Here is a 27,436-nt window from a genome sequence, read left to right on the forward strand (position 1 = left end):
CCCCGCTTGCTTATCTTTCCCCGCAAGGCTAATAAACTACTAATCATATTTGATACTCGTCTGATACTTCCTTGATACTCGTATCATACCACATAACACATTAACACACTTTTTATCCGCTTACCTAATTGCTATTACGTAACCTNATACGTAATCTTCGTATCTCGTTCTCACTCCGTTACATCCTGTACAGAAACGGGCGGTTGGTGTAGTGGTTAACATATCTGCCTTCCAAGCAGGTGTCACGGGTTCGATTCCCGTACCGCTCATTTTTTCCATTTTCAACTCAGCGAGTTCCATTAAACACCTTTTTTGTAAATGTATTTGAACAAGTAGAACCAAACAAACTCTACAATATTCTAGAAAAATTTGTTGCCCATCTTCCAATTTTAGCTTACTTACGAAATATTCAAACCACTGTGACAAAACAATCCTCGATTGCTCAACTCCACCCTTTCGCAGCTGCGTAGCTATTGCTGACATTATTCCGCTTTAAATTCTCGACTCTCCACCATACAATTGAGCACTATCAATGGCTATACCCTCTCCACTAACTAGTAACCTATACTAAAGCGCAATCCTACAGCAGTTTATCTCCTTTATACGAATGCGTTTCTACCATCTGCACTTGGTCTCGTTCCTCGCTCTCTACGATCTCTCACTATGCTGGCTGGTCTCACTCGCCAGTCCGGTCTGTGTGCACTCCTCCCAAACTCATTGAAAATACACACAACTGGTATCTTTACACCATCCATCAAAATGCCTTCGACCCACCTCGAATCGGCCAGCAATTTTGGCACGCCTAGAGCCAACGGCCAGATTCATACCCCGAGGAACCATAAAGTGTCACGTTCCAAGGGCCAGAGCCTTCTGACTCAACCATTGAGGATCGGGTACCAGAAGGTGAATATCGATGTCGACTTACAAGAACAAAAGATCATAGGGGCCACCGAGCTCACAGTGTTGCCCATGTCATCTCAATTGAGAAGTGTGAAGTTAGACTGTCGTGAGATGACAATCAAAGATATCTATATCAATAACTCAAGAACCATCAACTACATCTATAAAGATATGTTATACATCAACGACGAGAAATACGCCACCAGCGGCCAGGCTGTGAACCTTTTCGATTTGTACAATAGTGATGTCGACATCTACCAGCACCATCTTTTGAGACAGAAGCTCAACTACATTTTCGGAGAAATTGATTGGGAAGCAAGAGACTCCTTCGGAAACACCGAGGAGCTCACCATATTGCTCCCAGATAATTTGAAGCTAGAACTCACAGGCATCACATCAGCACTCACTCCTAGTGGACATGCCAATACTACTACTCCGTTGCATCTAAAGTCCAAGAGTACCCATAACGATACCTACACACCAATCCATATTAAGATCGAGTATGAAGCGGTCAACTGTAAAAATGGTGTCAATTTCATAACACCAAAGAATCAAGACAAAAAGTCCTGGCATGCATACACCACAAACTCAGCATATAATATTTCAACATCATCATGGGTTCCTTGCATAGATAACTTGTGGGAGAGATACATTTGGTCTATCGAGGTGAACATCCCAAGAACCATAAAAGACATCGGAAATACCAGGATAATAGGGGCACATGATCCGCGCAGAAGAAGGAGAAGAAAAGATGGTGAAACACAACAACGAAATGATGACGAAGTCAACGAAGTCGATGACAATGACAACGATGATGATGACGATGACGACTCTAACTATGACCTCGTGGTTTGTTCCGGTGATTTCAACAACATCAAAGAAACTCCCCACCCTATAGATTTGTCAAAAAAGGTTGTTTCTTGGTCCATTTTTAACCCAGTTTGTGCCCACCACGTTGGTTGGACAATTGGATGCTTTGAAAGTTTTACGTTGGCAGAGAATGAAGATGAGGAAGATGAGGAGATGGATTACTTGAAGCAATCAGATGATGTGGATAAAGATACATCCAAATCCCCTGTGATCATTTATGCCCTTCATGATCAAGTGGATTTGGCAAGAAATACTTGTATCTTTGCTAACAAGGCCATGGACTTCTTTGTTAAAGAATTTGGGTCCTACCCTTTTAGTTCTTATGCAATTGTGTTTGTGAGTAAGAGTGCTTCCGCCTGCAATAGTTTTGCTGGACTTTCAATAGTTGATGATACAATGTTGTATCCTCCAGATATAATTGAACCAATATTCAAGTCAACGGAAACTATTTTGGAATCAATCGCATCCCAATGGTCAGGAATTAATATTGTTCCCCAGACATTCAATGACATTTGGTGTACTTTAGGTATCGCGAAGTACATGAGTTTCCAGTATCTTAAAAAGTTGATGGGTAATAACTACTACAGATTTAAGATCAAAACCAGCATAGATACAATTGTGAAAGAAGATATTGGACAAAAGCCATTGGCATCGCAATTTTTCAGATATCCCATTTGTGATGACGATTTATCGTTTGTCAGGCTTAAGGCGCCAGTGGTATTATTCATTTTAGACCGTCGAATGACAAAAACTGATAAGTCCTTTGGTCTTTCAAGAGTGCTACCAAAGTTGTTTTTACAAGCTATTTCTGGAGACTTGCAGAACAGTACATTGACTACTCAGCATTTTCAATATGTTTGCGAAAAAGTCAATAGGAACAAACTTGAGATCTTCTTCAAGCAATGGGTTTTTGGAGTGGGAACACCAATATTTAATATTGTTCAAAAATTCAACAAGAAAAGGGGTGTAATTGAAATGATCATCAGACAAACCCAGCATCAAGAAACTAAGAAAGTCCGTCCCAAGCCAAATAAATTCATAAATGACTCAATTTCATATCTTGAGAATGAGCCACTATACCCAGTTCAACCTGTGTTTTTGGGACCTATGACGATCAGAGTCCATGAATCAGATGGTAGTCCTTACGAACATATTGTTGATTTGAAAGAGGGCCAAACCAAAATTGAGATCCAGTACAATTCCAAGTTTAAGAGACTCAAAAAGGTTAAAGAGGAAATGGGTGAAGTGGGAAATACGTTTAGAAAATTAGGAGACATTCTTGATTCTCCTGAAGAGAAAGCTAAATGGGATCTAGCCGATTGGATAAGATATGAGGAAGATATTCTCAACGAACCATTTGAGTGGATAAGAGTCGATGTTGACTTTGAGTGGATTGCAAAATTCAACATGAAGCAATCCGACTATATGTATGGGTCTCAATTGCAGTATGACAAGGACCTTGAGGCACAATACGAGGCCATTAAGTACTTCGGTGAAATCGAAAAACCTGGTAAAGTTCATTGCTCAGCTTTGGTACGAACCATACTCGATAAAAGATACCACTATGGTGTCAGAATAGAAGCTGCACGAGCCTTAGTGAGTTCCTCAAATCCGGAGAATAACTTAGCTGGTCTCGGTTACTTGCTAAAGGCGTACAAGGAGTTATTTTGTTTCAAGGGTAGTTCGATTCCATTAAGCAATGATTTTGGTGACTTTGGTGATTTCTTTGTCAAAAAAGAAGTTCCAATGATTCTCAGTCAAGTCAGAGACAGCGAAGGAAATGTTCCCATAGAAATTAAGGACTTGCTCTTGAATTTGATCCGATTTAATGAGAACTCCAACAATCAGTTTCAAGACTGTTTCTATGTGTCTAGTTTGATCGAAAGTTTAACCAACTGTATTGTGGGAGGAGAGAACTCGGGCCAATCGGTAGATGAATCGCTCAACGTCAATGGACCTCTGAGTGCAATTGATTTCTCTCTGAGTGGTTCAAGATCCCTTGAAACACCTTCACCTAGAGATTTCCCATTGGTGGTAGTTCACGAGCTAAACAGACTCCATAAGCTTGACCAATGGACTCATTCTTATCACAGTGTCATTTCCAAGACCTGCCTTCATCAAAAGGTTCGATTGTGCAATCACGGTACTCTCAAAATTTCCTTCGAGGACTTATTGTACTACACTTTGGATAAATATGATTATGACATAAGGATAGAAGCTTTCAGAGGTTTATTAATTTTAGGAGGCTTGAAAAACTCCTCTGTGTTAGCATATTTCTTGAAAACCTGCCTTCTTGAAACTAGCGGCTCATACTTCAGATCCCAATTGATATCCTTGTTGACCGAAGCGATTTGTGTGGCTGCAATTGAAGGTACGCCTTCTACACTTGATGACGAGGAGTTCAAACCATATGATAAATTGACAGGTTCGACTACCAAAGTTTCGACAAACCTGACAAATATGGTCATTATTGAGGATGGCTCAAATAATGAAATGGATTCTAAGAGAGACACATTTGCAAGAGCTACCCTAAATGGTGCTATTGAAATCTTGAGGAGAGATTACTCAATTGGGCGTGGATTGAAGAATGTACTTTGGGAACTCATACATAGTTCACAATTGAGCATCATTGAGAGAAGAGATGTCTTCAGTATATGCCAAGTATTGTACCGTGAGATTGACAAATTTGTGGTCAAAATCTCTGTTCCACATGTTCCTGTTCAAGAATTAAAGAAGAAGATTGTTTTGAAATACTTGGGTGAAGGAAAGATCATGATTAAGAGAGAAGGAAGATTTAAGATTCAACTTCTTAACAGAAAACTCACAACTCAAACTAAGGCTAATTTGAGGGCTGATACTAGTGCTACTCAATCTACGACTGAGCCAAAATTGAAATTGAGTTTGGGAGCTAAACAAGCTCTGAAACGAGCCAGTAAAAAACCTAAAGCAGCTGAAGATTATACCACTCAGGATGAACCTGCTTTTGTTGACTCTCTTCCATCTAAAGCTCCCACTTCCAGCTCCAGAAGACAACCTATAACGAAACCTGCCCCAGTTCCAGGACCACCGGCTGTTACTCCTCCTCCTCTAACTGCATCGAAGTCAACAAGATTAGATCCAATGGTCACCTTTGACGATAAGTTCAAAATTAAGATCACCTTGAGGAACAAAAAGCTTCCGGTGGTTGCTCCAGTTGAGATTCCAGCAGATGCGGTGCCTGTGAAAGTTGGACGCAGCTCTGTACTTGTCAATGGCTCAAAGGTCACTTTCAGTTTAAAGGGGGCTTACAAGTCGAAGCTTAGGGATTTGGTACCAGTCGAGGTACCTGATGTTCCGAAAGCAGCCCATAGATACGTGAAAATTCTGACCAAGAATAAAACCGTGTCGCTCTCTGCAACACCATTTCCTGATGCATCTGAAATCAGATCCGAGGCTAAAGTGAAGGCCGAACCCGAGTCTGAATCCAGTTACACTCCTGCCAAGGCAAATCGTGGCAAGAGTTTAGAACCCCAGCTGGCAGAGTTAGCTTCTCCCAGTAAGCGAGGTACAGCCAAGGCCATCCTTACTTCACCAAACAAGTCACACGGAAATTCGAAGAGTGTACAAGTATCTCCTGCTAAAGCGAAAACGCCCTCGTTAGCATCTCCGATAAAAACTAAGAGCTCTTCTGTCCCAGATTCGAGTAAAAAGATCAGGACAAAGAGTCCCCTGGTAGAACCAGAAATCAAAACTGAAAAGGCACTGACCCCATTCTCCAGGTCTGGTAGTCCATTCTCACAATCACCCTCTGCCTCTAGTGTGAAGAAGAAGAAGACAAAAATTTATATTCACTCCGGAGATAGCAAAAGTCTGACTCCTACGGACAAGGAAGTATCCGAAAAAAATGGTGAAAACTCGGGTGATTTGGCTAAAGCAGACCCCCCTGAAGAGCAAGCCAAAGACAAGCCAAAGCTGGGCATCAAGCTCAAGCTCAATCTCAAACGATAGATCATACGACTTAATGATAGACATGTATTATATTAAAGAGCACTGAGTTGGTAACTCCAACAAACGTAGAGATAGGATGAACATAGCAACAAGGCTAAAAAGATAACCCATTAGTTCTGGAAAAGTAGGCTTGGCAGCTGTAATTATGCTCTCTGGTATAAGATCAGCCATCAAGCCAGCCATGTTTGTCAGTGATTATGTAATCAGTGGTTATCTTGCCTTTCCAAAAGCTCCGATCTCCACAGTATGACGACAACTGAATTTGGTTAATTCTCCACCACTTCTAAGTCTAAGGTGTCTCATTAACCAATTCGACTACATCATGTCGTTCAGTAACCCTTTGGCTTTCAATTTGTCTAAATCGAGTCCTACAACCTCAACTACAAATGCTTCAATTCCTTCCACAGCAAACACCACCACTGATAGTGTCTCGGGCTCCGTGAACCAATCCTCGCCCAAATCACCATTTCTCCTGAACATACTTGCTAAAAAAGGTAGCCCTGCCGACTTGTCTCACTCATTTGATGGTGGGTCAAGCGGTGCTGCTCCTACAGTATTGACCGTAGGAAACGAAGGGTCAACAAAATCAGCCACAAAGGATAACAATAGTAAATCGGAACTAATTGATTTATTTGAAAGGTTTGATGTAAGTGGGAAGCCCCAGAACCACGATGAGGAGTCACTTATTGAGGACAGCAGTGTGGAAGGAGAAAAGAAAGAAGAGCCTGAAGATCAAGCAATTGTCAAACTGAGTGGCGATATGGAAGAGAAGTACACTGGCAGTTTGGTTAGACCCAATAAACCTGTGAAAAATGATAATGATAGCACCTCCGAGGTTCCCGGTGAACTCAAATCGGGAAATAGCGAAAAGACTCAGAGGGTCAACGAGCAACTTGCCGAGCCTGAAGCCAAAGATACCATAGACATTCAAAATTTGCAGGCAGAGAAGAAAATCATTACAGGGCATTCCAGTGCTAACGATTTCAAGACTGAAAAGGATGGAGGTAATAAATCTGAAGATCCTCGAGACAGTAAAGTAGAAGAGGAAGACAAACATCTCAATATTGTTCAACCCACTGCCTTAGGATCGGAGGATGCAGAATCTGAACAATCAAAAACAAATATTCCACAAGAAACCCGCTCCATAGATATACCGAAAACTACATCAAGAGATACACAAGGCAACAATTCATCCTTCAATCATGGTGATTACACTGAGAAGGATATTTCTTCCAAAGATATTTCTGATATTTCAAGCTCCCCATTTGAGACTGGTATTGAAGATTACGAGGCTAATGTTTCCTCGGCTGGAGAAGCACAAGAAGTAGTGAGTGGATCAAATGACGAGACGGCTACTAGCTCGGAGGAGCAATATCAACAATCACATAAACCATTTGACTTCCAGACATTTTTGGCTCAGTTGAAACATAAGAGTGCTGACCCGGTGGTCAGGTATATCAGATCTTTTTTAGTATCGTTTACTAGACAAGGACATACCTTCTCGTGGGAGCAAAGAGTAAAAATTGTCAGAGAATTCAAGCAGTTCATGAGTGAAAAATTCAACATATACGAACCATTCAAGTCGATGGACGATATTGATTTGGAAAATTCTCGAGAAGGGTTGGAGAAGCTTATTATGAACAGAATTTATGATCATTGTTTTCCACCTGAAGCTAGGAAACAATTTCCCACTCAATTACCTAAATCTTTTTGGCAGGATATAGAGGATGACGAAGCTTTATCGTTGCAACTTGAAAAATTCAGCTGGGTTAATGGCTCACATTTAGATATTGATTTAGATGATCTATCCAAGCAGAAGAAAGGAAACCCTAACTTCATGGATTATGCTGTTACTGAGCTAAGCAAGATTAATAGTTACAGAGCTCCTCGGGACAAAATTATTTGCCTTTTGAATGCTTGCAAAATCATCTTCAGCTTTCTCAAAGTTAGCAACCAGGAAACTAATGCTGATTCCTTTGTTCCACTCCTCATTCTTGTCTTAATCAAAGCGAAAACAGAGAACTTGATCAGTAATGTCCATTATATTGAGAACTTTAGAGGTGAGGAATGGTTATTACATGGAGAAACCAGTTACTATTTATCTACCTTGCAAGGAGCTATTGGTTTTATTCAAAACCTCGGAATCAAAGAACTCACTATTGATGAAGCTGAATTTAACGCTCATATGGAAGCTTGGGAAGCCCAACAAAATCAAAAAACTAAATTTGCATTAGCTCAACCACAGCCTCAACATGTGCAGTCAGCACTTTCAGATGATCTTCAGTCATCTAGAAATCCACAACAAAGTCTTTCACCATCAAATGTCTTGATGACCAGTGCCGAGTTGTTCACCAAGTCAATTTCTAGTTTTCTTTCTCCTTCACCACAAGAAGGCGTGAGAGGCAGTGAGTCTGAATTTCAAAGGCCAAGTGGAGCACCACCAACTAGCGCTGAGAACGTCCCCACTACGGAGGAAACTGAGCAGATGAAGCAGACCTACACTAGTTTAAAGGAAATGTTTCCTAATTTGGACAAGGCAGTCCTCAAAGATATCATTTTTATGAACAAAGGAAAGATAGAGGAATCACTCGATGCGTGTTTGCAACTAGTAAATGACGTATAAATCTACCACGATGTTCGCTCCCTAGAAGTTGATTAATTTTATAGACGATAACAAGAATCAATGAAACATAATTGTACTAGTGAAAGAAAATATTTTGAGGTCATTTCAATTACATTAATAAAATATCTGAAATATATTACACTTCAGGTTCCGTAGATGCCCCAATTCTGCTTGTCAAATTTCAATCCTCACCTTTACATGAAAAAATGAAAAATTTGTAAAATATTAAATAAATCTAGATGGTAGAAAGTTTCAGTTCAGAGGAGAAACACTAGAAATTCCAGCTGCAATAAAAAAGCCCCTGACATAATTGAGTTAGTTTAAATAGATGGTTTCAAACAAAATGTCAAATTGTCTTATACGTAGCCTACGAGGAGTTGGAGACTTATATGCATTAGTTGATCGCTGTAAATTATACTGCACTTTCCAGGTTACCCAATAGTTACCAAGTAGCTAACCAAACCTAGTCGGGTATGGCTATAAACCTATAAAAAATGGTATACACATTCTTAATCGTCGTATTAGTAAGCAATTACTAATCTCACTATAAGCACAAGTAAATAGCTTAAACTGAAACATCAACAAGAAAAATCCGTGATAGTTTAGTGGCTAGAATTACCGCTTGTCGCGTGGTAGACCGGGGTTCAATTCCCCGTCGCGGAGTTTCCTTTGCGCAAATGGTTTAGTGGTAAAATCCAACGTTGCCATCGTTGGGCCCCCGGTTCGATTCCGGGTTTGCGCATTCTTTTTGTATTGTGTAACTTCAACTAAAGAAGGCTTTTTTTTCATCTTTTAAACTTCTATTGAATAAATTTCTGCAAAAACCAAGGTTTTGATGAGAAACTAAGAGGTTATTCTAGTCTAAGAGGAGAAAAATGAGGCAGAAGCATTTTTTGTAAATCAAAGATTAGTATCATCAAATATGTTCATAAATTTATTCATCAATGTGAATTAGTTTTCCGTTTCTAATTTTATTTTGCTGTTAGGTTTTTTCTGGACCTCAGCCATTATTTCCTAAATCCAAAATGGTTACTTTTATTGTTTCCCACTCAGCACCCTAAGAAACTTTGGAAGATTCTATAATATCAGTGCATTAGGTTTCAGGACACTCACAACTAGCTAGTTTGTCTCCACCAATAAATTTAGTGTCCATAGTAAGTATTGTAGGATTTTGCCACTTGCAAGCTTCTCAGGTATTGAATAATATGAGTGGCAGAAGAATACAGACCAGGCAAATATAAAACGAATTGATGAACTTTGGGAGACGCAAAGTGGTTACCTCCTTTGCTTCGTTATAGCATCAATAGAAGGCCTGGTTCAATCCAAATATCAATTATCATGTGTTAGACTTTTCAGGTCGCCTGTGAGAGTCGTGAGAATTTAATAACCCACGCCTCTTTGAAAGAAAATTGCTTTTCAAGAATCTTCTAATTGATTAGCCTTGTTACATTCTTAATTAATAGAGGAATACCCAAGCGGAAACGAGAAATTAAGTATCTGGGATATGCAACGATGTTTAGCGCAAATCTTATGTAATTTTTCGTGTGGAAAAGTAGTTATAAACCTGTTATGGTAGCTGTTGATACAGCAGGAGACAAATCACTATTAGCTATTTCTTGAAGCTGATCGAGACTTAAAGAGTACGAATAACAAAGCTCTGAATGAATCTGGGTTATAAGAGACTACTCCAGACTGCTACTAACTAGGATGCTGTATCTTGATTTTGCACATATCTATGGGCAGTGCGCCAACCAAAAATCCTAATGTACACTCAACAAAGGCGTAAAAATATAATGAGAAAACACAAATTGGTTGTATAGTGTAGTGGTTATCACTTTCGGTTTTGATCCGAACAACCCCGGTTCGAATCCGGGTACGACCTCACCTTGTACGGTTGCGTAGTGTAGTGGTTATCACTTTCGGTTCTGATCCGAACAACCCCAGTTCGAATCCGGGCGTGACCTTACTTTTTTTGCTCTTGCTACCCATAGGGGCTACGTTGCGCTTGATTGGGTTGTTCATTTCACTTAACTCCGCACAACCTTAGTCTCGGGCCTAAGTGTTAATCGGACGTGCGCGCACCATTGCCCCAGCTTTCAGAGAGCATCAAGAACTGCCCTACTAATCCAACCGTATCACAATGTCTGATGAAGATCTGGTCATAAACAGCACCGAGCTCCCCGACGAGCTTGGATTGAATGAAATGGAAAAGCTTGCCATAAATTCTTCTGATTCTGTGGCCAAGTACAACGACTCCATAGAGATAGACTCCTATCTCACATCTTTCAACCTAGTTGACAAGGATGACAAGCCAGACATTAGAAACGTCAGGTACAAATCGTCCACAGAGCATCTCAACTGTCCTATCTGCCAACAGCCGTTCATAGACCCTTTGACTACCGTTTGTGGGCATACATTCTGCAAGGACTGTATCTTCGAATGCCTCAAGATGTCCAATCGATACGAGACCACGTCTGAGCTCAGTGGGTGTTGTCCATTAGATAGAACCCCGCTTTCCTGTTCCAATACCAACGACTTGTTTCCTACTCCGCTTTTGATAACGAACCTCATCGACGATCTCAAGGTACATTGCTTGAATAACGAAAGAGGGTGTGACTGGGAAGGGAGCAGATGGGAAGTGGAGCACCATGTCTTGGTCGACTGTGGCTATACTGGGGTCAAGTGTAATGGAGTTAGAGAGGAGGGCCAAGTTTGCCACTTAGTGGTGGAGAGAAGACACCTTGACGAAGAGCATGAATGTATCCACAAAATAATATCGTGCAACTTCTGCAAGCAAAAGACCACGAAAATAACGCAAGACACACATTTGAACGAGGAATGCTTATTGAATTACCAGACCTGTGAATTATGCCTCAATGACATGATCCCGTTGAAAAACCTTGAAAAACACCAAGAAAACTGCTCAAAAATTGGCCATGTCAAATGTCCAGCGCACGAAATTGGGTGCAAATTCATTGGAAACAATGAGACATCGTTGGAGATCCATTTGCAATCAAATAACTGCCAGTTGAATCAGTTCCTACCCTTCTACAATAAGTTGAATGACAAAGTGGAATCGCTTACCCATGAGAACGGGTTTTTGCAAAGGCAAATCAACAAGATTCTAGACTCCATAATACAGGGCAAGATCACCAACCTCGGCTACAATGAAGCTATTGAGGAAATCAACAAGTATGGAATAGACGACCAAGATAAGTTGGTATACTTGAACTTCGAGATCGACAGACTCAAGTTTGAAATTGACGAAAAGTTGCTTCCCTTTATGAACAAGGAGAAAAATAACGAACGTGAGAACATGATGAACAACCTTATTAACGATAATTTTATGATGCGGGAAGACCTCAATCTCCAGAGAATGCTTATCAATAGCTTGAGAAAACAACTACAGTTTTTGCTCTTTGCCCGGAGAGGGGGCATGATGCCTGGCACAAATATTGCTGGGCCATATGGGGTTAATGGATCTGGAATTCCTAACCCGGCTAGTGACGATTTAAACGACTTGTTGGATATTTCCAGCACCACCAGCTCTGAGGAGCGGTTAAACTTGAAGTTATAGTGGTATTACAATTGGACGGCATGGTGTTGGGGCTATGTAGCACTTCCAATAGAATGTAAGAATCAAATTTCGAGTAATGCAGGCACTTCCCGGGATATTTCCGGATAATACATCGGGGTGGTTCCACCTAGCTACAAAGTATAATCCAGAGTATTCCTAGTACGTCAGAATTATTATTAGCTTGTAAATTACAAATCGCCAATACCTCCATTCGTAACTCCATAATAGTCGTACTACCATTCTCAGGAACATCTTCCCACTAAACACCAGTCCACAATAATCCCCGAATCATTGGCTACCAGACAGCTCCACATCGATTCTCTGTGTGCACCCACACTATGATAACGAAACTAGCAATGTGGTGCTTAGATGTTCGCTATGTTCACGTCTGACTCCACCAGCATGTCACATGTCAGTGCCTTAATCCTCATACTCTCACCCAACACGGCACATGGCCCTCGCTTCACGTGCAGAGAGTCGCTAATATCTCCGCGTGGTGCCAAAGGCCCCGCTCCATTCATCATGTGCTTGGATTTAGTCCACGGATATTCAGGTAGGCACCCGCCAAACTCGTAGACATAAGGCGTCAAATTCCCAGTGTGAATTACCCCCACATCAACTGGGCCTCCCTAACTGCCCCACATTGCAAGCATTTCGTCTTATTGTGACAGTCGTAACTCCCACTATCGCAATCATTCGCAGTAAATTTATCCTGCCAATTGTTGATATTGCGGAGAATATCCACCCAGTTCTCCCCCATCCAAATCTGCCAAACCTCCAATTGATATCCACCTCCGCCCACTAAAGCAAGCACAGGTACAATGGAGACCCTCGAGATACACTCCAAGGACTTTTTGGTCAAATGGGTCCATGCACCAGACAATTCCACCATTGACTGGCAGGTCAAGCCGTTGAAAAAGTCCATCAACTTGGCCATCTACAAGAAGAAGGACGAAAAGAGGGCCACTGACGATGGCGGCCCGCTCGCTCCTCCCAGCCCTGCGTACGCCGACGAGGAACAGCTCAACCCTCCCAGCAACAGTGGGTCTTCGTCTAACTCTTCGTTCAGGGCACGGTCAGGTTCCACCGCCAGTGTCAACAAATTTACCGACAACAACGTGTTTAGAACCAAGTCTAGGTCCTCGACGTTTTCGTCCAACCTTAGCAATTCCGATTTGACGTTGTTGAAGAACTACAATAAGTTGATCTCTGACGAGTTGGTCCATGGCACATTTGAAGTCACCAAAGGTGGAATGTTTGCATTTATATTCGACAACTCGTTCTCCAAGACCACGGGGAAAAAGGTGTACTTCAGTTCCAAAGTCAATAAACAGGGCCTTCCCGATTTTCCCAGAAGACAACTGTCATTTAGCGGAAGATCAAGACCAGAAAAGAAACTGGTCAAAATCAGTGCAGCTGAAGGCTTAGAAGAAAAGGAATCTGATGATGAGAACCCGATTCAAGCAAATGGAACTACTCTTCGTCCCAAAAACGGAGAATTGTTGCAATCGATATTGTCAAAGAGAAGAAGAAAAAAGCTCCAAGGGTTTGGTAAGAGATACTTCATCTTGAATTTCAAGTATGGAACCTTGTCATATTTTAGAGTCAATGACAACAAATTGAGAGGCCAAATGCCAATCAAGCACTCTATCGTTAGTGCTAATCCCAAATCGAGAGAGATCATTATTGATTCGGGAATGGAAATTTGGGATCTTAAAGCACTCAATGATCATGACTTCACTATCTGGGTTGATGCATTCAATCAAGTCAAAAAGAGTCAGGGCGAAAGTCTAGAGGAAGAAGAAAGCGAGGTTGACGACAATATCTTGGTCAAAGAGCTTGAATCAATCTCGCTTAAGTTGGACAGATTGAAGCTCGAAACTACAAATTCTTCACCCGAAACTTTGGCAGGTGGCATCTCAAACATTTCCCAAGATGTTCACAAGCTCTTATCGAGAATAAAGGGTGATCAAGAAACTAATGGATCAAGAACCAACGATGCTATTTCAGTATACTCCACGAACGAATTTTACGATGCCAACGAGTATGCAGATGCATTGAGTTCGGGTGTTATGTTGTTGGATTTGCCCAATGACGATAGGGGTACATACCCTAAGAGGTTGTCGAACATTAAAAATGAAGTCCAAGAAATTCAGGATGACGACGACGATGATTTATCTTCTTCTTCTTCAGAATCCGATGGCGAGTCTCCCGTGAGTGTTATTGATCCCTCCGGTAAAGAATATGAAAGTGCAACTTCTGAAGAAGACGATGTGGATGATCTTTATCCTTTGCCTCACAAACCTGTGCCAAGAGAGTTTGATATTCCCGAATGTGATCATTCTCCATCCAGTTTTGTTTCGTTTATAAGAAAGAACGTCGGAAAAGATTTGTCAACTATCGCAATGCCAGTTGATATGAATGAACCACTCAGTGCTTTGCAAAAGTACACCGAAATGTTCGAGTACTGTGATTTGGTTAACAATGCTGTTCAAGAGTCATTTGATGATTCCACTGGCGAGAAGATCTTGAGAATTGCTGCGTTTGCTATCAGTTATGTTTCCAGTGCTAGGGCCAAAATCAGAAACAATCGTAAGCCATTTAACCCATTACTAGGAGAAACATTTGAGCTTGTTAGAGAGGATTATGGTATCAGAATGGTAAGCGAAAAAGTCAGTCATAGACCTGTTGTTTTTGCCTTCCATGTCGAATCCGAGCTTTGGACTTTTTCATTCAGTCCTTCACCAGCACAAAAGATCTGGGGTCATAGTGCCGAAATCATCACTAAAGGTACTGCAAAATTAACCATCAAAAAGACTGGTGAAGTATTTACTTGGAGCCATCCTTCAACCATGTTGAAGAATATCATCGCAGGCGAAAAGTACACCGAGCCATCATCATCGATGACCATTAAGTCATCCTTGGGTTACAAGGCTGTCATTGAGTTCGCCAAGAGCGGAATGTTCAGTGGTAGATCCGAAGATTTGACCATCACTGCTTATGATTCCGGCAGGAAGAAATTGCCCTACACTGTCTCCGGTAAGTGGACCGAATCATTAACCTTGAAGACCAATACGACCGAAAAGTTGATCTGGCAATCGGGAGACTTGTTGCCCAATTACAAGAAGAAGTTTGGTTTCACCAAGTTCACCGGAACACTTAACAAGATCACCGATCTCGAAAAGGGCAAGCTCCCACCCACCGACTCTAGATTGAGACCTGATATCCAGGTCTACGAAAGAGGCAATGTGGACGAGGCAGAGAGACTCAAGGTGCAATTGGAAGAGGACCAAAGAACGAGAAGAAAGGATATGGAGACTGCAGGCGCCACTCATGTGCCCCAATTTTTCAAGCATGTTGGTGGCGATGAGCCCGACTCTGGAGAGTGGGTTTACATCAAGGGAGAAAAGAGTTACTGGAACAGAAGGAAGAACGGCGACTGGGACGGATTGACCCAGTTGTGGTGAGTTCTCGCAGCCACTGGAGGGCCCAGACTGCAAAGCATGAGTATGTGTGTTTTAGATGACGTTGCTGTCAACGAGGCTGTAGCAGCAACGCCAGTTTAGTTAGGACCAATGCATAGTCCAATGTCGCGATCGTAGTGCAAAAAAATGGTGGGAGTGGTGTATGGTGAAGAGGTCTGGCTCCGATAATATGTCCCATTTCGCTAGTTCCGGACCACCTGGAGCACTTATTCCTATTGTCCGGCCCCATCGTAAGTACTGATCCAGCCTTAGTGTGCCTTCTATGTTCCAGATACGATGTCGCATGTTGCAGCCTGGGATTGTCTAAGCACTCATTTGTGTCCCGCATTGGGAAAATCATACACAAATGATTTTTCAAATCGGGCACTCTAAAATCATTCTTCTAAAAGTGTCATTCTTCTTTACATTACCTGAAACTCTCAAAATCATAACAAACCAGCAGTGAAGTTTCAGATCCAGAGCTTCATTTAACTCGTGCAGTCCCTGTGAACATCACTACTTCTCATCTTCGAGCAAACCCTACCTAACCAACACCATTTGCTTCTAGCCCGGAAATCCCGAATCCTTCCAGTCCCCACATTCCACTATCCGTCCAGTCCCGAAACATCCTCGTTGATCCAATATGACCTCCAAGATGGCCAACTTCTTCCGGTCGCCCAAGAACCAATCGACATACGACGATGTGGCGGACATTTCCCAGTCCATGGAGAACGTGTCCATATCCTCCAACATGATGGACATCGACACAAGCTACAAGGCTTACGACAACCCACCACGGACCCCACAACACCAACAGACCAACAACCTCCTCAACAAAGAGAACATCACTCCCTTCAGCTCCCCTACCAAATCCATATTGCACAACTCGCCCCAACCATACTCCAACCAGTCAAGGTTTCCGTACGGCCAACAACTTCCCCTGGCACAAGCTGCTCACGTCCAGAACATCCACCAAAATATCACTCAGTTGCAACCCTCCAACCAGAAAAAGTTGTCAAAAGAGGAATTTTACAAGAAGGCTAACTCCCCCAAAACGAAGAGATTGGCTTCAGTCGCTCAATTGTACTTTTTAGACTACTACTGCGATATGTTCGACTATGTGATCAGCAGGAGAGAAAGAACTAAATTGGTGGAGAGCAAGTTGCTAAACGACCCATCATTCAACGCAAACCCTCAAAGACAACAGTTAGAGTGGAAGAACTACGTGGGCAGAGAAAGGGCTCTTTTGAGAAAAAGAAGATTGAAGCCAAAGCACAAAGACTTCGAGATGATCACTCAAGTTGGTCAGGGTGGGTATGGCCAGGTGTTCTTGGCCAGAAAGAAAGATACCAAAGAAATCTGTGCCCTCAAGGTCTTGAACAAGAAGTTATTGGTAAAATTGGATGAAACCAGACACGTTTTGACAGAGAGAGATATCTTAACCAACACCAGAAGTGAATGGTTGGTCAAATTGTTGTATGCATTCCAAGACCCCGAGAAGGTCTTCTTGGCAATGGAATTCGTGCCTGGAGGTGATTTCAGAACTTTACTTAACAATACCGGATACTTGATTCCACCCCACGCAAGATTCTACATAAGTGAAATGTTCTGTGCTGTCAATTCGTTGCACGAGTTAGGTTTCACTCATCGTGATCTTAAGCCAGAGAATTTCTTAATTGACTCTAAGGGTCACATTAAATTAACTGATTTCGGTTTAGCAGCAGGAACTGTTTCAAATGATAGAATTGAGCTGATGCGTCTCAAGTTGAAGAGTTTGGAAGACCTTGACAACTACGAAGTACCTTCTCGTTTGATGTTAGAAAGACAGAAAATCTTCAAGCAATCACAAGGTCACCATAATTTAGCAAACTCCATTGTTGGCTCGCCTGATTACATGGCATTGGAAGTGTTAGAAGGTAAGAACTATGATTATACTATTGATTATTGGTCATTAGGGTGTATGTTGTTCGAGGCATTGTGTGGATATCCTCCATTCTCTGGATCAAAGCAAGATGAAACTTACTATAACTTAAAGCATTGGAAATCGTGTTTAAGAAGACCACAAACTAAGGATGGTAGGTTTGTTTTCAGTGATAGAACGTGGAATTTGATTATTAAGTTAATTGCTCTGCCTTCCACAAGACTTCGCAACTTCAAACAGATTCAACAAATGGGTTACTTCAAGGATATTGATGACTGGGAGAACTTGAGAATGAAAACCCCTCCATTTACTCCTCAGCTTGATAACGAAGAAGATGCTGGTTATTTTGACGATTTTGAAGATGAAGAAATGATGATGAAGTACAAAGATGTTTTTGCCAGACAAGAACATAATGAACAATTGTTGGAGAAATCTTCTGGTAAGAACAAGGTATTGGGACAAAATAACTTCATCGGATTCACCTTCAAGCATAAGTTGAATCCAAATAACAAGTTTGCCAATGGGGAGGTGAATTTATTGAATATCGGGGGTGGTGATAGAAACAGATTGGATCCTTTGGCCACATTGTATTGAGTAAGAAAGTCGATGAATCGTTGAGGCTCGGAAACTCAAAAAAAGGTTTTTCAAGACGACGAACGCTTACAGTATTTTAGCATACCTATATTTTTATCTACATTTGATAATCATTCTGATTATTTTAGTGCTGCATTACTATCTCTGTATGTACATATGATTACACGGTTACTTTTTAGGTTGATAAAAGAGCCTCAACCTCGTACTTTCATCTCGCAATGACTGTCGTAGAGAACCCACAGAGCAGGTCATAGTCCTGTCGAATCTAAAATTATACAAATTTTTGAATGCCATCAAATCGTGATGAGTTTATTGTTGATGCGCTAGCGCATTTATGCCTTCCAGATAAAATCTCTATCTATCTTTTCACCGATAAATTTACGTTGGTCCTGGTGAACTTTTTCACACTCAGCAACACTCTTTGCTATAGTGTCAAAGACCTCCTCCTCACTGAAATCACCCTGACTTTCAAGCAACAAGAGCTTTTCAGCCTTGCCGTCCTGAATGCTGAAGCAAATGACATGATGGGAGTCGCTTTCACTTAATTGTTTCCATGCTGGGTCCTTGAGATATTTGCCTTCGTTAAGAGAAACAGAAACAGCTGCAAAGGAGTAATTTAAGGCTATGTTTGCATCTATCAAGGCATAAAAAGCACAGTTTATGGCAGCGCTTAGTTCATTATTGGTAAACACATTAGATTTACCTTCACTGGAAAGAAATTGGACAACAATCTGGATTAGCTGTCTTGGATACTTATATCTGATGATTATGGTTTGTAGCAAGGATCTGAGCTTGTCTTCCAAGAGTTTTTCTCTCGTGGTCGGAAGACCTTGTGCTGGTCTGATGACTATTTCTAAACTTGCAAGGTTGGGTAACTCTTGTCTTGCTTTTGGTTCCGTTGGACCATTAACGGAGGTGATGACTTTTGTGGAGCCTATGGTAAGCTGGGCAGACCCATCCGACCTGCTGAGTACACCTGTTTCAACTTGATGTGACATGATGGTTAATGTGGAAATCCATTACTGAGAAAATCACTTAGATGCGCAGTCACGTGGCACGCTGTTTCGAGAAGAGTATAGTAGAGGAGGGCATTTAAGCGGCTGACGGTAGTATAGCAGGGGGATGAAGCAAGTTAAAAATGATTTATAGCAGTAGGGATATTTATGCCTAGAGCTAATTGAAATTGAAGCAAGTTGAAGCTATTAGCACAACTTTTGGGTCACTCTTGGTACTATCAATGCTTGAGTTCATTGTATAAAAGCTCAAAATTCCGCCCATACAACCTGAATATGGCTCTAAGCGTCGTGTTTCAGAATGTACTTGTTTCGATGTCTTTTTAGTCTGTTCTCTATAGCTGCAAAATGCTTTGATGGAGCTGCACTACCCTGGTCATCTCGTGTCACGTGAAGGTTGAACTTACAAAGTGACTTCCACTCTTCCACTACTACTTATCGATATGGAAGACTATGCAAAAGAATTGGCAGATGACTTCGACAGTTCCGAAAGCGAAGAAGAATTAGTCCAAGAATCGGAGGTCCAACAACCTCTTAACCAATCCTCGGACGATACCCTTTCTTTTGAAGCTAGACTCAAACAACTTCTTGAAACAAACTTAATAGATAGTCGACTCCAGGCTATCCTCGAGGGTTCAGGCACTCTGGGAGTTACTGACTTCTACAAGTTTTCTCGAGTTTACCCTTTGATACCTGATCTCAAGGCACGCATTGCCAAGTACTCGGATCAGCAGGACTCGGACTATGCTGAACTCTTATCATTCGTGAACGAAGAAAACCAAACTGAAGAATACAAGTTCTTGTTGGCAGTGAATGAAATCTCGACGTTGATAAATCAGGACATCGAGGTCTTTCATACATTGGTGAAGATCCAATACAAATCAGTTTTTCCAGAGTTGGAGTCGTTGGTCTTGAATCCAGTGGACTACGCAAGAATTGTTACAATTATACGACAAGACTTGGCCAATATTAGACAACACGAGGACAAGCTCAAACTATTGGTGTCGAACGAAAAGGTCTTGGTGATCATCATGGCCGCGATCCAGCAAGTACGGCAGCAATTTACATTGGACGAGGAAGATTTAGGTAAAATTTTATCGTGCTGTGGGATTCTAATGGAGCTTGATGCTATTTTAAATGAACTATCTACTTTCATAACTGAAAAATTAGCCAAATTTGCTCCTAATATCAGTGCAATTATCGGACCTATTACTACCTCACAATTGCTAATTGCCACTGGTTCACTCAGACAGCTAGCACTCACGCCGTCTTGCAACTTGCCATCGCTTGGTGTGAAAGACTTATCATCCCAGTCCAAAACAAGAGCTAGATACAGACAAGCAGGTTACTTGTACCACTCGGATCTCATCAAATTTTTGCCTGAAGATATCGTGCGATCAGTCCTTAGAATTATAAGTGGAAAAGTTATTTTGGCAGCAAGAATAGATCTCTCCAATTCCAAACCTGGTGGAGAGATTGGAAGGGGTTACCTACAAGAAATTTCCCAGAAAATAGATAAGTTGTTGACACCTCCTGAACAGCAACCAGATAAAGCGTTGCCAATACCAAAAGAACAAAAATCCAAGAAGAGAGGTGGTAAAAGATTCCGAAAGATGAAGGAAAGAACCCAAATGTCCGAATTGCGTAAAGCCCAGAATAAAATGGAATTTGGTAAAGAGGAAGATACAGTCATGGATGCATTTGGCGAAGAGATTGGAATGGGGATGAGTCGGAGTGGTGGTGGGAGAATTGGACAGATCAAAATCAACACAAATACGAATGCAAGAATGACCAAGGCCATGGCAAGTAGAGTACTGAAACAGAACCACAATCAGAGCAATAACCACCTTGACGATTTTAATTCTATCCTCTTGCCTGCAAGCACCCCCAAGGCTATAGAGTCAAAAACAAACACAGAGAAATGGTTTACTGGATTGTTGAAACGAAAGCCTGAAGCTACTGAAGCCACTGACTCAAAAAAACAAAAACTAGAATAATTCACGCCTACGCCACAAGGCAACCCAGGAAACAAATTTATGATTCCGTGTTCTATTTTTTTGATCTTGGATCAAAAGGCTTATAGAACATATTCTACTTGAATTAGAAACAAAGTCGCAAAAGTGAGTCAGAGCATTATACGCATAGTACTACTGCCCTTTTCTAGATAAGGATTTGAGTCACTTACCAGGCTTGCTCTTAGCTAAAATGGAACCATACAAGTCATACTCTTTATACACGAGAGCCACACCCTATGACTCACCAACCCTTTTTGTAGGCTAAACCCTGTGAAGATCTAAAACTCATGTGAGTTACGTAAGCAAGAACACAAAAATGTGACTCAAAATTTTTAGAAAATTTCAACCAAGAGTTGACTCTTGTATGAATTTAAATAGGTTACTACTTCGAAGAATTCCAACTAATTTTCGTCCGTGTATCCAAATTCGGTATAGAATGAGTAACCCAGAGTCTTCAGGAAAGCCAACCGGTGCAGCTCCAGCAGCCTCCCAGGCCCCAGCTCCAGCCGCACCAGCTGCTGGCGCCCCAGCTGAAGGAGCCCCACCAAAGACCGCAAAAGAATTAGAAAAAGAACGTAAGAAGGCTGAAAAATTGGCCAAGTTCAACGCCAAGAAGGCTGCTCAAGCCGACAAGGCCAAGACTGAACAACCAAAGAAGCCAAAGAAGGAAAAGAAGGTTGCCGAGCCAGTCCCAGAATTCATTGACGAGACTAAGCCAGGTGAAAAGAAAGTGTTAGTCTCTTTGGAAGACCCAGCCTTCAAGGCCTACAACCCAAAGAACGTGGAAAGCTCGTGGTACGCCTGGTGGGAGTCCCAAGGGTTCTTCAAGCCAGAGTTAACCAAGGACGGTAAGGTCAAGCCAGAGGGTGTTTTCTCTATTCCTGCTCCTCCACCTAACGTCACCGGTGCTTTGCACATCGGACATGCTTTGACTATTGCCATCCAAGATGCCTTGATCAGATACAACAGAATGAAGGGTAAGACCACCTTGTTCTTGCCTGGTTTCGATCACGCTGGTATCGCTACCCAATCGGTGGTTGAAAAGCAAGTGTGGGCCCAAGAGAAGAAGACCAGACATGACTATGGCCGTGAAAAGTTCATTGAGAAGGTCTGGGAATGGAAAGAAGAATACCACAACAGAATTAAGGGTCAAGTCAAGAAGTTGGGTGCCTCCTACGATTGGAGCAGAGAAGCCTTCACCTTGAGTGATGAATACAACCCTGCTGTGATCGAGAACTTTGTCAAGTTGCACGAAGATGGTACTATTTACAGAGCCTCCAGATTGGTCAACTGGTCTGTCAAGTTGAACACCGCCATTTCCAACTTAGAAGTTGACAACAAGAACATCAGCGGTAGAACCTTGTTGGACGTTCCAAACTACGACAAGAAGGTCGAGTTCGGTGTTTTGACCTCGTTCTCTTACCCAGTCGAAGGCTCCGATGAGAAGTTGACTGTCGCTACTACCAGACCTGAAACCATCTTTGGTGACACAGGTGTTGCAGTTCACCCTGATGATGCTAGATACAAGCACTTACACGGCAAATACGTCCTCCATCCATTCTTGGACAGAAAGTTACCAATTGTCACCGATGCCGAAGCTGTTGATATGGAATTCGGTACTGGTGCTGTCAAAATCACCCCAGGTCATGACCAAAACGATCATGCCACCGGTAAGAGAAACAACTTGGAAGTCATCAACATCTATACTGATGATGGTTATTTGAACGAAACCTGTGGTCCTGAATGGGCTGGCATGAAGAGATTCGATGCTAGAGTCAAGGTCATCGAACAATTGAAGGAGAAGGGACTTTTCGTTGACCAAAAGGACAATGAGATGGCCATTCCAGTGTGTTCCAGATCTGGTGATATCATCGAACCTTTGTTGAAGCCACAATGGTGGGTCAAGCAGAGCGACATGGCCAAGGAGGCCATCGAGGTTGTGAAGAGAGGTGATATCAAGATCATTCCCAAGACTTCTGAATCCGAATACTTCCACTGGTTAGAAAACATCCAAGATTGGTGTATTTCGAGACAATTGTGGTGGGGCCACAGATGTCCCGTCTACTTCGTCAAGCTCGACGGTGTCGAAGAACACGACAAGTTGGACAACGACTACTGGGTTGCTGGTAGAAACTTGGAAGAGGCCCAAGCCAAGGCCGACAAGAAGTTCCCTAACGCCAAGTTTACTCTTGAGCAAGATGAGGACGTTTTGGATACCTGGTTCTCCTCTGCTTTGTGGCCAATTGCCACCTTAGGATGGCCAAACAAGAATGCCAAGGACTTGGAGTTGTTCGGACCATTCTCGTTGTTGGAAACCGGATGGGATATTTTGTTCTTCTGGGTCACTAGAATGATCTTGTTGGGGGTGAAGCATACCGGACAAGTGCCATTCAAGGAGGTTTTCTGTCACTCTTTGGTGCGTGATGCCCAAGGCCGTAAGATGTCCAAGTCGTTGGGTAATGTCGTTGATCCATTGGACGTGATTGCTGGTATTCCATTGCAAGGATTGCACGACAAGTTAAAGGTGGGTAACTTGGACCCTAGAGAGTTGACCAAGGCTGTCGAGGGCCAGAAGGCATCCTACCCTAACGGTATTCCAGAGTGTGGTTCCGACGCTTTGAGATTTGCCTTATGTGCTTACAGTACTGGTGGTAGAGACATCAACTTGGACATCATGAGAGTCGAGGGCTACAGAAAGTTCTGTAACAAGATCTACCAGGCCACCAAGTTCGTGTTGGGTAGATTGGGCGAGGACTACAAGCCACCCCAAACTTCTGCCAGAACCGGCAAGGAGTCGTTGGTCGAGAAGTGGATCTTGCACAAGTTGACCCACGCTGCTAAGAACGCGGCAGACACCTTGGACAGCCGTGAGTTTGGCGAGTCCACCAACCACATCTACAACTTCTGGTACGAATTGTGTGATGTGTACATCGAGAACTCCAAGAGCTTGATCCAAGACGGTACTCCCGAACAGCAGCAGTCAGCCAAGGACACCTTGTACACCTGTATCGACTCTGCGTTGAGAATGATCCACCCATACATGCCTTTCGTCACCGAGGAGATGTGGCAGAGATTGCCACGTCGTGAGGGCGAGACCACTCCCTCCATCGTGGTGGCCAAGTACCCTGAGTACTCGGCCGACTTTGACGATGTCAAGGCCCACGACGCCTATGAATTGGTGTTGGAGATCACCAAGGGTGCCAGATCGTTGTTGGCCCAGTACAACATCATCAAGAACGGCCAGGTGTACGTGGAGTCTGCCAACGACGACATGTTCGCCATTGCCAGTGCCCAACAGGACTCCATTGTGTCGTTGATCAAGGGTGTGGAGAAGATCACCGTGGTCAAGGATGCCAAGGACGTTCCTTCGGGATGTGCTCTCCAGGCCATCGGTGCCGACTGCACGGTTCACGTGTTGGTGAAGGGCCAGATCGACTTGGATGCCGAAATCGCCAAGGTGCAAAAGAAGTTGGGTGCTGCCAGAGAGTTTGCCGACAAGACCAACGAGGGTATCAGCAAGTTCACCGACAAGACCAAGGAGAGTGCCAAGGAGAGTGCCTACAAGAGATTGGAGAAGTTCACTGCTGAGATCGAAGGCTACGAGCAGACCATTGCCATTTTGGAGAAGTTGAAGCTCTAAGGCTGCTGAAATTGGGCAAGCGATTCTGGAGTTCATATTGAAGCTAGATCCTTCCGTTTGCAGATGAAGCAGTGACGGAGTGCCTCTTCCACGCGTAAGTATTGTTAATGTATATAACCTAGACGAGTGTAGCGGACCAATCGCGTGGGCGGCGCAGCATGACGTCGGAATGGCTGCGCGCTCCGCATCGAACAGTGCCGCAGAAGATCTGTCCCGACGCGGTACATGCCCCTGAAACGACTCACCATCAGCGATTGCCCGGCCCTGTTTTGGCCACGTCTTGGCCAATGGCTCGTGGCATATCCCGGAACTGGCAGTAGTAGCGCCCAAATCAGCCTCCGCTTTGTCTCACACGAGTCCACCGTTCCAGCGCTCTGCAGCTAGGTGCCCCGGCGTCCAACGTTGATGCAGACGTATGCACATGGCGCCCACTAGATCGGTGAAATTCAAACAATCGGGAAGCGCCACCTTTGGCCCGCTCAACAGTATAAAAGGAGACAGACCCGGACAATTGTCGCCACCACTACATTTTTTGACACAATGGGATTCGACGATTTATTAAAGCAAGGCCAAAGCCTCCTCAACCAACAAGGTGGCAACAAGGAAGGTGGCAGCAGCAACGCCGGCTACGAACAGTACGCTGACGACGCCAAGATCGTCTACAACGAGTTCAGCAAGACCGACAGCAAGGGTAGCTTCATGGACAAGGCCCAGGCTGCCTACGGCGAAGTCCAGAAGAACCACCAGAAGAAGAGCTCTGAATCCAAGGACTCCAAGGACTCCAAGGACTCGGAGGAATCCAAGTCTGACAACTAGCCGTGTATGTGCGAATAAACAAACTACTTGAACAGTGTAGCCCAGGTCGTGCTATCATTAATTGAGAAGTACTGATGTTGGGGTGGTGTCTTACTCCCCAAATAATAAACTATTACGATTTTGGGAGTCTCTTATAAATGCACTCCTAGATGCTACTCGTACGCCAATGGTTTCAGTACCAGCTCAGTAGTGCTCGAACACCAACCCCATGCTACTCCCACACCAACGCCTCATGTATCCCTCAATGGGTGTACTCAGACATCACCTGCTTGTAGATCTCTGGGTACCACCGCTGGGCCACGTCGTGGTGGGACTTGATCCTGTTTCTAAATACCGCGTAGCCCACTGGCTCCTTCGACACGTCAGGCTGGAACTGGAACCCCACGTCCACCGCCCAATCCTTGATTTTGCCGTCACGAACCTCCTTCAAGGCAATGATCTCGGCTGGAATGTGCTCGAGGGTAGACTTGTAGGAGTCCAAGTCGATGGTCAGGAAGAATGGCACCGAGATCCGGGTGCCACTTCCTGGCTTGGGGGTCAACACCCGGTGAATGGTAGCCTTACACACCCCTTGGGTGATGGCCTCGAGAGTCTGGCCTGCATTGACCACCAATGTCCTCGGCACGTTGGGCACCGTGATCCACTGGCCCTGGAAGTTTTGCACCTGGAGCGAGTCGGTGTGGTTTGTGGCCTGGTAGATGTACGTTAACAAGTCGGAGTCTCTGTGAGGCCCCACGCCCTGATTGGTGGCGCTGGTGTCATTGAGTGTGACCGACTTCTTGCCTTGCAACGCGCTCGAGTCGGGGTAGGCCACGAGCTTCATCTTACACTGCTGGTTTGGCTTGAAGTATCCGTCCAAAATGTCGCTACTCAACCCGATAGACTCCATCACCAATCCCCTAAACACCGTGCTGAGACGGGTCATTTTGTGGATGTAGTCCAGGATCACTGGCCGGAAGTTAGGGATGGCCTCGGCGTCAGGCCACAAGTTGGGGCCCTCGATGTTGCGATAGATGGGCTCATCTGAGCCTGGAGCTGGCAATTCAGTGGCCAAGTCGATCTGCTCCCTCCAATCGGTATGCGAGGCTGTGACCTCGTTAGCCAATCTTGTGTAACCCAAAAAGTGAGGACTATGGATCATTTCGCAGCCCAACTTGACTGCGTCTGGCAACGCAAAGAAATCCTGCGCCTGGTGCTTGACATTGGCTAGGGTCTCGTCATCCGGGCCTAGGGATTCGTAGTTCTTGAGCAAGAGAAAGCCGATATTGATGATAGCGTGGCGAAGATCAAGGAGGAATTGGGGCTTGGTGCTAGGGTCAAATGCTAGACTCAAGTCGATGATGGGGATTTCCGTGAAGGACATGGTTGGGTGGACACTGTCAATTCATCGAGATCCAGCGCCTTTATAAAAGGTGCCTTTGCTAACACACAATTAGATTAATCATTAGATGTCATGTGCGCTTCGCGCCACAGTTTGGTGACGGTTTTGCCATGCAGTTCGAGCATCAAATGGGGAATGAACTCCGAGGTGCCAAACTGAAGCAAGATCAAATGGGGTCGGTCGGAGAATCTCGAGAAACAGAAAACCTTTCTGGGAATATCGCCCACGATACTGGTCTATAGTCTGGGTACATCGTCCACGATACTGGCCTACAATCTGCTGAATCCTGCCGATTAGTAAGGTTACCGTGTTCCGTGGTGTGACTCCGGCTACTGGCGGTAACTGGGCTAGGTGCATCTTCGGGGTGCAAAGTATCAAGTTGCCTACTTGAATCTCAAAATGGCTAGAGGTACCGAGATCCCTACGGGCAGGCAAGAAAATTTGCGTCTAGTGAATTTTGAATTAATAAGCCGGTTGTCGGTAGGTTGTACCAGTCTCGCTTAAGTGCTCAACGAAAGGACTGATTTGATTGGCACCGGGGTGCCGCTGGTCTACTTTCTAATTTTCGGTATTGGAGTATATTTTGAGGGACCTCGGTACGACTACAAAAACATCTCTCGAAACCCAATAATTAA

The 27,436-nt window shown here is 43.5% G+C and overlaps 10 protein-coding genes and 5 non-coding genes across 15 annotated transcripts; 12 read left to right on the forward strand and 3 right to left on the reverse strand.

Moving 5' to 3' along the window:
- Positions 1-197: 197 nt before the first annotated feature.
- On the forward strand, positions 198-269 carry CANTADRAFT_t10. The gene has a single exon. It is a non-coding gene; the product is annotated as a tRNA-Gly (tRNA).
- A 484-nt stretch (positions 270-753) lies between these two features.
- Positions 754-5,866, forward strand: TSM1 (Tsm1p). Its single transcript, XM_020207188.1, has one exon. It carries the CDS (start codon positions 760-762, stop codon positions 5,755-5,757), a length of 4,998 nt encoding a protein of 1,665 aa, XP_020067098.1. The 5' UTR covers positions 754-759; the 3' UTR covers positions 5,758-5,866.
- Positions 5,867-5,979: 113 nt separating this feature from the next.
- On the forward strand, positions 5,980-8,479 carry CANTADRAFT_24686 (guanine nucleotide exchange factor). Its single transcript, XM_020207189.1, has one exon. The coding sequence runs from the start codon at positions 6,080-6,082 to the stop codon at positions 8,378-8,380; it is 2,301 nt and encodes a 766-aa protein (XP_020067099.1). The 5' UTR covers positions 5,980-6,079; the 3' UTR covers positions 8,381-8,479.
- Positions 8,480-8,971: 492 nt separating this feature from the next.
- Positions 8,972-9,043, forward strand: CANTADRAFT_t11. Its single transcript has one exon. It is a non-coding gene; the product is annotated as a tRNA-Asp (tRNA).
- An 8-nt stretch (positions 9,044-9,051) lies between these two features.
- Positions 9,052-9,122, forward strand: CANTADRAFT_t12. The gene has a single exon. It is a non-coding gene; the product is annotated as a tRNA-Gly (tRNA).
- Positions 9,123-10,190: 1,068 nt separating this feature from the next.
- Positions 10,191-10,262, forward strand: CANTADRAFT_t13. Its single transcript has one exon. It is a non-coding gene; the product is annotated as a tRNA-Gln (tRNA).
- Positions 10,263-10,272: 10 nt separating this feature from the next.
- CANTADRAFT_t14 lies at positions 10,273-10,344 on the forward strand. Its single transcript has one exon. It is a non-coding gene; the product is annotated as a tRNA-Gln (tRNA).
- Positions 10,345-10,583: 239 nt separating this feature from the next.
- CANTADRAFT_43419 (uncharacterized protein) lies at positions 10,584-11,957 on the forward strand (the record flags this gene model as incomplete). Its single annotated transcript, XM_020208956.1, has 1 exon — positions 10,584-11,957. The coding sequence occupies one exon, from the start codon at positions 10,584-10,586 to the stop codon at positions 11,955-11,957; it is 1,374 nt and encodes a 457-aa protein (XP_020067100.1).
- Positions 11,958-12,778: 821 nt separating this feature from the next.
- OSH3 (oxysterol-binding protein related protein) lies at positions 12,779-15,424 on the forward strand (the record flags this gene model as incomplete). The annotated part of the gene is made up of 4 exons (XM_020208987.1): positions 12,779-13,002; positions 13,084-13,271; positions 13,380-14,060; positions 14,106-15,424. The coding sequence occupies 4 exons, from the start codon at positions 12,779-12,781 to the stop codon at positions 15,422-15,424; spliced, it is 2,412 nt and encodes an 803-aa protein (XP_020067101.1).
- A 26-nt stretch (positions 15,425-15,450) lies between these two features.
- CANTADRAFT_131180 (uncharacterized protein) lies at positions 15,451-15,923 on the reverse strand. Its single transcript, XM_020206245.1, has one exon. It carries the CDS (start codon positions 15,780-15,782, stop codon positions 15,492-15,494), a length of 291 nt encoding a protein of 96 aa, XP_020067102.1. The 5' UTR covers positions 15,783-15,923; the 3' UTR covers positions 15,451-15,491.
- DBF2 (serine/threonine-protein kinase) lies at positions 15,819-18,136 on the forward strand. Its single transcript, XM_020207190.1, has one exon. It carries the CDS (start codon positions 16,065-16,067, stop codon positions 17,934-17,936), a length of 1,872 nt encoding a protein of 623 aa, XP_020067103.1. The 5' UTR covers positions 15,819-16,064; the 3' UTR covers positions 17,937-18,136.
- A 100-nt stretch (positions 18,137-18,236) lies between these two features.
- CANTADRAFT_24689 (exosome non-catalytic core subunit) lies at positions 18,237-19,006 on the reverse strand. The gene has a single exon (XM_020207191.1). It carries the CDS (start codon positions 18,932-18,934, stop codon positions 18,269-18,271), a length of 666 nt encoding a protein of 221 aa, XP_020067104.1. The 5' UTR covers positions 18,935-19,006; the 3' UTR covers positions 18,237-18,268.
- Positions 19,007-19,392: 386 nt separating this feature from the next.
- CANTADRAFT_87926 (U4/U6-U5 snRNP complex subunit) lies at positions 19,393-20,946 on the forward strand (the record flags this gene model as incomplete). Its single annotated transcript, XM_020211397.1, has 1 exon — positions 19,393-20,946. The coding sequence occupies one exon, from the start codon at positions 19,393-19,395 to the stop codon at positions 20,944-20,946; it is 1,554 nt and encodes a 517-aa protein (XP_020067105.1).
- A 454-nt stretch (positions 20,947-21,400) lies between these two features.
- On the forward strand, positions 21,401-24,604 carry VAS1 (valine--tRNA ligase; the record flags this gene model as incomplete). The annotated part of the gene is made up of 1 exon (XM_020209293.1): positions 21,401-24,604. One exon carries the CDS (start codon positions 21,401-21,403, stop codon positions 24,602-24,604), a length of 3,204 nt encoding a protein of 1,067 aa, XP_020067106.1.
- A 1,057-nt stretch (positions 24,605-25,661) lies between these two features.
- CANTADRAFT_19585 (uncharacterized protein) lies at positions 25,662-26,783 on the reverse strand (the record flags this gene model as incomplete). The annotated part of the gene is made up of 1 exon (XM_020206463.1): positions 25,662-26,783. The coding sequence occupies one exon, from the start codon at positions 26,781-26,783 to the stop codon at positions 25,662-25,664; it is 1,122 nt and encodes a 373-aa protein (XP_020067107.1).
- Between the last annotated feature and the right edge of the window lie 653 nt (positions 26,784-27,436).

The sequence above is a fragment of the Suhomyces tanzawaensis genome (genome assembly GCF_001661415.1).
Source record: "Suhomyces tanzawaensis NRRL Y-17324 unplaced genomic scaffold CANTAscaffold_1, whole genome shotgun sequence".
NCBI lineage: Eukaryota > Fungi > Ascomycota > Pichiomycetes > Serinales > Debaryomycetaceae > Suhomyces > Suhomyces tanzawaensis.